The 12,020-nt window shown below is 39.9% G+C and overlaps 1 protein-coding gene across 1 annotated transcript in view; it reads left to right on the plus strand.

The window, feature by feature from the left end:
• esr2b (estrogen receptor 2b) overlaps nucleotides 1-12,020 on the plus strand; it is a 40,956-nt gene that overhangs the window by 14,422 nt on the left and 14,514 nt on the right. Inside the window, exons 4-6 of the mRNA XM_075448724.1 lie at nucleotides 580-779; nucleotides 883-999; nucleotides 4,302-4,661. Coding sequence (XP_075304839.1) covers nucleotides 580-779; nucleotides 883-999; nucleotides 4,302-4,661 — 677 coding nt within the window. The remainder of the gene's footprint in view (nucleotides 1-579; nucleotides 780-882; nucleotides 1,000-4,301; nucleotides 4,662-12,020) is intronic.

The following is a 12,020-nucleotide window of genomic DNA, read 5'->3' on the forward strand; positions in this document are numbered from 1 at the left end:
TTTTGATAAGAACCCAGGAAATTGTGTCACCTTGCTTAAAAAGGACATAATACATCTCCCTTAATGTAGTGGTTTAACACTCGTTCTTTGCCTAGTTGCCCGTAATGTGTAGACACAACACTGGTTCTTCCCTTTGTGTTAGGTTCCTTTTTTAATGATTGAGTGAGTCATAGATCAAAGTAGTTTAACAAATAAAAAAATAAAAACATTTGAAAATGGTCAGGTATACAGCTTGGACTGAAGATGAGTGGAAAAATCAGGCAATATCCAAAGAATAACTTTGAAAGACCTTGGGAGAGACCGGAGAACTATGGCTCACTTAGAAAATTTACAAGAAAGTCTGACTGCTTGGAAGCAAAATATAGAAAATAGCAGGGTGACAAGACTTTTGCATGGTGCTGTATACCTATTGTGTTTTAGAGATAAATACTGATGCGATTTTCCTGTTGACTGAAATGTGGTTGCAGAGACATTTTGAGCAACGAACTACCTGTTGGAGGACTAATGACCAGTGAATGACAAGCTAAGATTCCTAATGTCAAGTTGTCCCTGTCACAGAGTCTGTGTTTCTCCCTGCAGCTCCGTCATCAGCTGTAACAAGTTGCAGGGGAAGAAATCGTATGTAGGAGTGGAAGGAGTGAAATCTTCCTCATGTTCATCTGCCGTAGGGAAAGTCGACATGCACTTCTGTGCCGTGTGTCATGACTACGCCTCCGGATACCACTATGGGGTATGGTCATGCGAGGGTTGCAAGGCATTTTTCAAGAGGAGCATCCAGGGTATGGTCTATTTTTTCCTCCTCTGTGTTGTTGCTCATTTTTGTCACCTTTTGATTTTGAAATAATCAAATCATTTTTCACAATCATTTTCCTTTCTCATCAGGACACAATGACTATATTTGCCCTGCTACAAATCAATGCACCATCGACAAGAACCGACGTAAAAGCTGCCAGGCCTGCCGCTTACGGAAATGTTATGAAGTGGGCATGATGAAGTGCGGTAGGCATTCCCTTGTTCTTATTGTAATTGTTGTCTTTCAAGTTTTATCATCTTACAGTAGCACTGAAAGTTGAACACAAAAAAATGTAATGTTTTATGTAAGTTTAATGGTTTAGTAGGTATGGGCTTTTCAATATCCACATCCACATGACAACCACTCTGCAACATCCTGGAAAATTTCAATTTACCATCTGAAGCCGATCCAATTCTTAATTCCTGTTTCAGGCCACCTAATCCAGTTATCCTGTTCTCTCTCAACAACACTGTCTTTTTTTCGACTTTTTTTTTTTTAGAAGGTTTACAGAATTACAGTAAGGTCACTATGTAGTTGAGAACTGGAGATTATTGACAGCAGCAAAATAAAACCTGGTGTCCTCTAAAGTGCTATGTATTTGAGAGAGAGAGAGAGAGAGAGCAAAGGAGATGGTGGAAGTTTGACTCGGAATTTTTTAGCTGCTTTTTCACTTTCAAATTTGGACCCTGATATTATTTGTTTGGGAGTTTTTAGTGTCTTCAGATTCTTATTTCCTTTAATATTACTAGAAGCATACAGTATACCTATCACAAAAGACAGACAGGCCGTTTTCTGTCTGTACCCCTTAGCCGTGGAACTCTTTTTTAAGGTCTTAAAGGGGAACTCCGGGGCATTTGAAGCGCAATCCCATTGCTAGAGGTTGTCAAATACTGACAGTAGGACACAGACTGGTGCAAATCTGCGCTCCCTGTGTGGTGATCGCGCTGTTTGCGCAGCCTGTCATGCTAGCCAAATACGTGGTGGCCAAGGGGCAAATTCTAAATCATCCACGTAAAACAACAACTTGCACACTGCAGATACGTCACACCACTTTATAAACCATCCGACAATAAAGTCACAAGCCTTACCATCAAAACCATATGAATGGTTCTCACATTACTGGCATGGGGACGTTACAAAACAACTTTATAAACAGCATGTCACTTACCGGTTGTCGGTATGCTCGCGCATGTGAAAGCCCAAAAGAGTCAATGGACGATACTCCCATATCCAAAGCAATTATCTTCTCTAGAAAAACTGTATTCAAGTATTTAAAACATTACAACAATATTACTGGGCATGTATTGTTGTAATGTTTTAAATACTTCAAATCAAATGCCCCGGAGTTCCCCTTTAAGCAGGCAAATTCAGTGTCTTCCTTTCAGTCTCGCCTTAAATCTTTTGATTGTCCTATTGGCTTTTCTGTTAGTATTTCTTTTAATTATGTAAAGTTGAATTTAATTGTCTTTCTTTCTTGTTATTTATCTAGTGTTTATGTATGTATTATTGCTATGTTTTACTTTAGTTTCTATTCTATCTCTTTTTTTGTTTATTCTTCTTTGAATTGGTCTTTGTGTGAATTACTTATGACTGGTCAGCGTCCTACCTACAGTAGACAGTGATCAAAATATTTTCAGTTTGAAGAAGCAGAGAGGGGGAATTACAGGCATGAACAGGAGAGAATTGTATTTTCACTACCAGCATTGGAACTTTAAACTCGTAAACCTACAGCAGGTTAATCAAACACTATGTTCTGGATTTTTACACTGCATCACTTTGGTGTTAAATGGTTGTTTTCTGCAGTACTATATTTTCTGAACTGAAGAATGTACATGTTATGCTGTAGTGAGTATTAAGTGGCTTTGTACTACCCGACGCATCACAGCGCAAATTAAGGGCCACTGTACATATCTGTGAAAGTGTAGTGCTCTAAAAATATTAAAATGTAGCATTGTCTCAAACTGTTATAAATGTATGAAGTTTATGATTATTTAGACCTCCTGCTAATGTTTTCAGTTGGCTTGTCTATAAGTCCCGCTCACGGTTACTCCAACTTTAAGACACTGATCGTTGTCTACTACAGGTTAGACACTGACTGCTCATAAGAGGTTTACAAAACCCCAATTAATAAATCAATAAAAATTGCAGTTCTAAGAATTTAATTAATGGTAGGAACTAGGGATGGGAATTGATAAGATTTTTACGATTCCAGTTCCATTTTCGCTTCTGCTTAACGATTCGGTTCTTTATCGGTTTCCTTATCGATTCTCATTTGGAGAAAAAGGACAACAAACCGGTCGATTAGCATCAACTTTGTTTAGTTTAGAAGTAACACAAGTCATGACCTTACAAACCCAACAACGGTGAGGTCCACATTCGTCTATCATGGCCTGGGTAATTTAACTCTTCCCTGCTCTGGTGAAAGGAGAAGCTAGAGGTAGACGTGAACTGGGGGTAGTACCACCAGCCTCTGGCTCTGAGCCAGTCTGGGCTCTGTCTCTTGTGATTTCATCTAAATGTAATGCATGGGAAGGCATTCATTTAACCTTAACCGTTACTAATAGCAGGTTTTACAATGAGGCAAATGGCGCTAACATGACAGGCAGTGTTTGTTAGTTAGTTAGTTAGTTACCTGCAGTGTTAGCCGAGGACATGCTAACGTTGCTAACGTTGCTGCTGCTGAGGTCAGATTCACCAACGTTAGTCCGGAGCAGATCGAAAAGGCGGCATTCATTCATAGTTATTGCATGTTGGTAGTATTTCCTCCCTTTGGTGAAATATTCACTTTGCAAGTTGCCCTGTTGTCGTCTTTTTTAGGGATGTGCAATCAAGTTTGTAATCAATCAAGTAATCAAGCTGCAGTGAGAGGCTCATCTCTCTGCGCTGCAGGACTGAGAGGTTCAGAAGGTCCTTTGTACCCACAGCCATAAGGCTTTTTAACAGTGACTGCTGAGTTCTTCTCAAATTGATTGATTGATTGATTTTTATTTATTTATTTTGCCATTTAGTAATTTATTATTATTAGTTAGTAGTAGTATTATTATTGTTGTTTTATTGTTGTTAATTCAATCATTTTAAATATTAAAAAAAAATGTTGAGCTACTTGACAAATTTGAATTTCCCCCATTGGGGGATAAATAAAGTATTTTTCTATTCTATTCTGTTCTCAAACTTTCGAGCGTTTGTACCGCTTGGGCGCCATGTTTACTGTTGACTGCTGGCTGCACTGGACTCGCCACGCAACGTTGCGTGGTGACGTCATTCGCGCCCACTGGAATCGATAATGGAATCGTTTGCAAAATCGCCAAACAATTCCAAGGAATTGAAACACTGGGAACCGGTTCTCAACAAGAACCGGTTCTCGATTCCCATCCCTAGTGGGAACTTTATAGCAAAAGTTTGTAATCCGCGCTTTATTGTCTATCACTCTTTAGGATGGAGTCATCTTGCAAAGGGCATTTTGTGTGTAATTTAACTGTCTGTTTGTCTGGCTGTCTTCATCTACCAGGTGTCAGACGTGAACGCTGCAGCTATCGAGGAGCCCGACACCGTCGTGGAGGACTCCAGCCTCGGGATGCAGCTGGCAGGGCGTTGCTAAGAGTTGGAATGGGTTCTCGGGCCCAGCGCCATCTCCATCTGGGGACACCTATCTCCCCACCTGTCACCCTCCCTCAGCAAAACTACACACACCACTCGGCCATGAGCCCAGAAGATTTCATCTCCCGTATCATGGAGGCGGAGCCTCCAGAGATCTACCTCATGGAGGACCTGAAGAAACCTTTTACCCAGGCCAGCATGATGATGTCTCTCACCAACCTGGCAGACAAGGAACTGGTCCTCATGATCAGCTGGGCTAAAAAGATCCCTGGTAAGATGCGAATGGTGAAGTCCAGTCTGTAGCTGAATTGTCACTAGTTCTACGATAACACTAGAACCTTCATCAAATCTTACCTTGGAAACACCTCTGACTGAACTGCATTTTCACTACATAACGCAATCAACTAGATATTAATAACTTTTAGTTATACATGTTTAACATTTTTTATCAAATGAAATGGGTTTGCAGAAGTTTTGATAGAAATTAACAAGACAAAGCAAGTTTATTTGTATGCCCAATTCAACAACACGGTGCTTTACAGAGACATTAAAAGAGTAGAAATAAAAAGCATGATTTAAATTGAAACAAAAAAAGAAGGAATAAGAAAAATCGTTAATATATGATTGAGTTTTGAAACTCGAGCTTCAGATTTGGAGCTTTATTCAGGTGCAGCAGAAAATAGGTGTGGACTTAAATACACTGAGTGTTTCAGCTGATCTGAGGCTTTCTGGGAGTTTTTTCCAGACCTGCGGAGCATAGAAGCTGAATGCAGCTTCTCCATGTCTGGTTCTGACTCTGGGAACTGATTAAAAAAAACAGATCCAGATGACCTGAGGGGTCTGGAAGGTTCATACTGGGTCAGGAGGTCACTGATGTAATTTGGTCCTAGACCATTCAGAGCTTTATGGAGCAGCATCAGAACTTTAAAGTCTATCCTCTGATGGACAGGCAGCCAGTGTAAAGACCTCAGAGCTGGACTGATGTGGTCCACTTTTTTGGTCTTAGTGAGGACTCAAGCAGCAGAGTTCTGAATGAGCTGCAGTTGTCTAACTGACTTTTTAGGTAGACCTGTAGAAATGCTGTTACAGTAAGGCCTAAAAAAAATTTTTTTTTGGTTCTGGTTTCCGACCGACCCTGTCAATTTACGTGCGACCCAAATTATTTTATGAGCTTGGGGAAGAAAGAAAAGAAAGAACACAAATACATTTTTTTTAATGCAAACCATAATTATGTTTTTGTACAGCACCTCTTCATCCTGTACTAGGGTGACCAAATGAGGTTGGCTGAAATTCGGGACGGGGCGCGCGCGCGGGTGGGCTGACTTACATGTACAGTAATAAAATCCTTTGTCGTCGGTGTTCTAGTGTAGATTGGGTATCATGTGTACTTTACCTGGGGTTAAAAAGTAATTATTTGGCATAAGTTTAATTTTCGGGACATCTGGTCACCCTATCCTGTACAAGGATGAGCGCATGCTCTCGTGAAAACAGCGACTTCACGTGAGATCTGCATGCAGACTGGGCCGGTAGCACGTGTTATATGGTTGCGGGAGAAAGATGGATATATGTGTGGTCTCCATTGTTTCTCCATGCAATAGCGTGACAAACAAAATTGTAAGTTTTGTCCTCGAAGAAGTCAAGCAGTGCACTTCTTCATTTGTGTCGGCAGCCGGTGTTCAGTTGATTTCTCCTACTTATCGAGAATTGCTACTTTGTGGTTTTGCGCATGCGCCGAGCCGATTTTCTAAGTTTCGTTTTCACGCCCATAATGTTTTGCAAAAAATAAGATATTTTTCATATCATATATCATACTATCATTATCATTTTTATGAATATATATAGGCTACATAATATATAAAAAAAAATTTTCAATTGTTTTGTGTTAGGCAGAATAGTAGCAGGCAGTAATGTTGGACAACAGGGCTATGAGTCGCAGAACACCAGAGTGACACTTTAACTAAACTATTACATTTATTTAGGAAATATTGCTTTAGATGTCTTCAATGCCAATGGTCCAGGTTGTATCGACTACATATTTTGTTCATAAAAAATGTGTGTGTGTGTAACATGCTGGGAGTATCCATTGCTGCTGTAATAAAAAATAAATAAAAAAAATCTACCTATCACTCGCTGCCACTGGAAAAAATAAATAAATAAAAAAATTAAATAAATTCCCTACCTACCCATGACATCAACTGACAACCAACAGGAACCAAACTTTTTTTTTTTTTTTTTTTAGGCCTAATCAAGCCGACTAATGCATGGAGTAGTTTTTCCAGGTCCTGCTGAGACATCAGATCTTTTAACCTTGATATATTCTTAAGGTGATAGTAGGCTGACTTTGTTATTGCCTTAATGTGTTTTTACAAATTTAGGTCTGAGTCCATCACTACACCCAGATTTCTGGCCAGGTTGGTAGTTTTTAGGTGTATTAATTGAAGCTCTGTGGTGACCTGTAATCGTTTCTCTTTGGGTCCAAAGAAAATTACCTGAATTTTGTTTTTGTTTAGCTGGAGAGAGTTGTGGCACATCCAGTCATTACTCTCTAATGTTCTTACCAAGAGCCTGCACAGGGCTTCGGTCTCCTGGTGACATTGTAATGTATATATGCATGTCATCTGCATAGCTATGGTAGTTTATTTTGTTGTTTTTTATAATCTGCGCCAGTGGGAGCATGTAGATGTTAAACAGAAGAGGTCCCATGATGGAACCTTAGGGAACCCCACATGTGATTCTTGTCTGCTCAGATGTAAAGTTACCTATTGACACAAAGTACTTCCTGTTCTCTAACACCTCGTTTCCACTATGAAGTCTGGTACGGGTCGGTTCGGAACAGTACGGTACGGGTGGGGTCGCTTTGGGGTCAGCTTGCGTTCCCACTGTACAAAGGCGACCCTCAGGCCGGAGTGCGTGCCAAAGCGTAAATAGCAAATAACAGCAAATAACAAATAACTTAACCATAATCTCGATCCACCTCCAAGCTTCTTCAGCTTAATGCAACACTGGCTCGCAGTCTGGTTGAAACCACTCTCTGCCATTTTTGCGGCACTCAGCTGGAAAACTTTTTCGTTTTGCACGAGCTCCCGCTTCACAGCCTCCTCACCGACAACGGAGAGCAGAGCCTGGAACCGGTCCTGTGTGCTAGGTACCCCAAGCAGAAGGGTTACGAAAATGGTAACGGTACGGATCGGTACGCTTTCGTGGTAATGGAAACACTGAAATAAGCAAACTGTTCCCACCCACCCGTACTGCATAGTGCGTACTGCATAGTGGAAATACGATGTTTTGAACCAGTTTACTACAGTTACGGAAAGACCCGCCCAGTTCTCCAGTCGTTTGAGTAATATATTGTGGTCAACTGTATCAAATGCAGCACTGAGATCCGGTAAAACTAAGACTGACATTTTTCCACCGTCTGTATTCAGACATATGTCATTAAACACTTTGGTCAGAGCAGTCTCAGTGCTGTGAAATTTACTTTTAATTCGCTAATCTCTTCATTAAGTTGATTTTTTTGCAGCAGTTGGATGAAAGCCTGGCCAATGAGAACCTGATTTTTAGAATATATTAAACATTTATAGATGCAGTTATATACTTGCCTTACCTCTTTCTTGACTTATTTCCCATTCACTCTTTTTCTGCATTACTTCCATTCTTTTCTTTTCGCTTGTATCCCATCCCCGCCTCCTTACAGCTACCGTTCCACCCAGCAGCTATCTTCTTAGGAGATGTGTAAATGTGAAGGGCACACAAAGACTCACAGTTCTGAATAAAGACCATCTTCCCACAAGTTTTTTAAGAGACCATTTTTTCTTGATTTCATGTTAGTTTCTTCTTCACACAGAAGTGAAAATGATTATACATTGTCTGCTCTATGAAAGAACTAACAGGGCACAGACAGGTGAGCAAGGCACTCTGCCAGGGAAATTACGGTGTTGCTGTTCAGTTATGTTATTTTTGAAGAATCAGCTATTGTAATTGTGATTTTTTTAAAATTAGAGTGTTTCTTTATGTCAATTTTCTAGTTTAGAAACTTAATGCACTGGAAGGAGTATCAACTAATCAGAATGTAGGATTGTTTAATAGAAGATGAGATCAGATATCTGCTTTTAACTTAGCTGATGGGAAAACACACCGACTTGAAAGAGGAAATAACTTCTTAGAGAAAAATGTGGCAAAGTTATTTGATACAGTATTGTAGTTTATACAGTGTACAGTGTGGTTTTAATAATCCTAATATTGTTCACTGAAATGGATTAGCTCCCATTTATTTTAAACTTCATGAATTACACGTAAAAGTCACATAGGTTTACTGTAAGGCCCTGCAGTCCACCCCATGTCCGGTCAATGGAACTCATTGTAGACCAACATGATAACTTTGGTGAGACACAGATGAGCATATGGATATAAAACATTTGTTTTAAATCTTTGAATGTACCAAGGAGAAGAGTAATGGATTTCAACACACCAGAACTTTTCATAGTAAAGCAAGACTACATTCAGACTGGAATTACTCAAATCAGATGTTTTTCCGCCATTGATTTGACTCATATCTGATGATCTTTTTTTCTTTTTTCCATGGCTGTATGGACACAGAAGTACAATAGTCAATTTGATTTTCGATAAGAGTGAGGATGCTCATATAAGATTCTATGCCACTCTTTGCTTATATCCAAGGACTGTTGTTGCCATAAACCCGCAGCATTACTACAGCACTGCTAACAGTATCCACTAACACAGCATAAGCTCGCAATCTTGCTTTTCTTAAACTTCTAGTACAAGCTTTTCTTACATAGGTGGAGCAATGTTTGCCACCTGCTAGAGTAAAGTTTCATCCACAAACTTTTTCCGAATTGTGTGTTTCTCTTGAGTGATCTGACAAATGTCAGTGTTGTTGTTAATACAAATACTACATGCAAAATGGTATCTAGCATAGTTGCATTCAGTGGACAGCTGTGCTGACATGACCGTCAGATGCAAAACACTAAGGCTATGTACACACGTAGGCGGGTATTTTTAAAACCGAATATTTCCCCCCCTCCGTTTATAAAATAATTTGTATCCACATTACCTCGTTTTCGAAAAAAAAACCTTCCACACATAACCGAACATCTGCATTTTCAATCACTGACAATGTTTGAGACCACCTGTCTTGACAACCCAAATGCATTTGCTGTTTTGCATAATCTGCCCTCGTCAGCTAAATTATAAAGTGTGCACGCAACTTTTTTGAGCACACTGACAGGTGATCGCATGACAGTGGACTGCCCCTCAATATGAGGACGTAATAATTCCGACGGCGACAGGAGAGGACCGGGACATGCGGAAATTGTCACGCCATTCCTCTGGGAGTACGACTTGGGCGTCTAAAATCAAGGCAGTAAACAGCGTCTGCACAATAATAGCCACCACAGTTCTCAAGGCATCCATGCTTCTTCAGTAAACAAAGGTCGCACGTTTGACGTCAGAGCAGATTTGTTGTTGTTTTGGCGCATATTGTGATGTTCGTAAACGCAAAACTCCGGTTATCTCTGTCTACACGCAGCTGCATAAACAGAGTTTTCAAAAATCTTCACTTTGCCCGGAGTTTTTAAAAATATCCGTTTATGATGCGTTTTCATGCGTTTTCATGTGGATGACAGGTCCAAACGTAGAAAAATATATTCGTTTTAGCAGATACCCGGCTACGTGTGGATGGGGCCTAAGTAGTAATAAATGTGAAACCTCAAATCTGATCTGTGAATCGGAATTAAACAGTGTGGCAGGTAACGTGTGGTGATGAGTTCATGCTAGTCTTTGGGTTCATTCCCAGTTACACAACCACACAGAGGCAGAAGTGACATTTGACAGGTTTATCTTCCTTCTTCCAAGGAAAACCTCAAATCATCTTTTAGGTGTCATTTGACACTGATTGTAGCATTCCGTCCCCAAGGGCGCATCTGCTGTGCAGCACCAGATGAGCCCAGCACATCAGTGTGTATACCTAGAGAGACTAGAAATTCCCCACAGCTGTGCCGGTTAGTCTCTCTTGGTTATGTTCCCTGAACCAATGTCACACACCTCACCCTAGAGCTGAGCATAAGCCTCACACCAACACACCAAGTAACCCAGAAAAGAAGGTCCTTATTTGGTGAGGTAACCAAGGACTCAATGGTCCCTCTCACAAAGCTTTGAAAGTCCATTGCAGAGATGGGAAACCTGCTGGAAGGATGACCATTTCATTCATTTGTTGTAGACGCTATTAAAAAGGTGCATTTTGACCAAAAGCACCTAGATCGTAAATGACCACAGGTATTTTTTTTCCAAGGAGCTCAAATTTTTTAAGTCTTGGTTCTTTTTGCAGTTCTATTCAGGTCAAATGTACAGTGTAGATTAGGCAAATTAAGTCAGTTTAAGAAAAAATATAACTCCTTGCTGGCAGAGTTTGTCCAAGCAACCTAAAAACCGATACGGTGTCTACTGCAAAATAAATGCTTTATAGGCAACATGTCATATTTCTTTGTCTTTTATACTCAAAAATTGCACCTAGTTCAATTTATATTATCCCCCCATGTCATGTGAATCTTTCATTTCACCTGTGCAGCTCAACCACCTTTTAGGCCAAACTGAATCATAGAATCCTGATGAAAGCAGCTTTGTATGTTGAAATGTTTGGCACTGACGCTGAAGCGTTGAGCAAAAGAGTATCGTCGTGTCCAACAGATAACCTACTCCTCCCCACTACAGCTGTGCGATTCCCTCAAATTCTTGGCTGAAATCAGTGTAACCAGTGTAGTCACACCACAAAGGGAAGTTATTTGACAGAATGTCCATATCTGATGACAGTAAATGTCCACCATTAACATTTCTCTTGAAAAGTACAATTCGAGAAGATGATCATCAAATCAAATCAAATCAAATCAAATTTATTTGTATAGCACATTTCATGTACAAACAGTTCAAAGTGCTTTACATAAAATAAAAGCATTGCAGCAGGGAGTGCAAGAAGCATTAAAAATACATAAAATAATATAAAGAGAAACAAATAAAATAATTTAAATGAATTTAAAATCAGGCAACAGTCTAGATAAGTTAAAAGATATTTCATGCATAGACACATGAGAAAAGAAATGTTTTTAACCTGGATTTAAAAATGTCTACATTTGGTGAAAGTTTAATCTCCACTGGCAGTTTGTTCCACTTATTTGCAGCATAACAGCTAAATGCTGCTTCTCCATGTTTAGTCTGGACTCTGGACTGGACCAGCTGACCTGAGTCCTTGGATCTAAGAGCTCTGCGGGGTTTATATTGTCTGAACATATCACAGATGTATTTTGGGCCTAAACCATTCTTGGATTTGTAAACCATCAGCAGGCTTTTAAAATCTATTCTATGACTGACTGGAAGCCAGTGTAAAGATTTTAAAACTGGTGTGATGTGTTCAGATCTCTTAGTCCGGGTTAAAACTCTAGCAGCAGCGTTCTGGATGAGCTGCAGATGTTTAATGCTCTTTTTGGGAAGTCCAGTTAAAAGAGCATTACAGTAATCGAGTCTACTGGAGATGAATGCATGGATGAGTTTCTCCTGGTCTTTTTGGGAGCGGAAACCTTTAATTCTGTTAATGTTTCTGAGATGGTAAAAAGCTGCCTTG

This window comes from Odontesthes bonariensis, chromosome 17, assembly GCF_027942865.1.
Source record: "Odontesthes bonariensis isolate fOdoBon6 chromosome 17, fOdoBon6.hap1, whole genome shotgun sequence".
Taxonomy (NCBI): Eukaryota; Metazoa; Chordata; class Actinopteri; order Atheriniformes; family Atherinopsidae; genus Odontesthes; species Odontesthes bonariensis.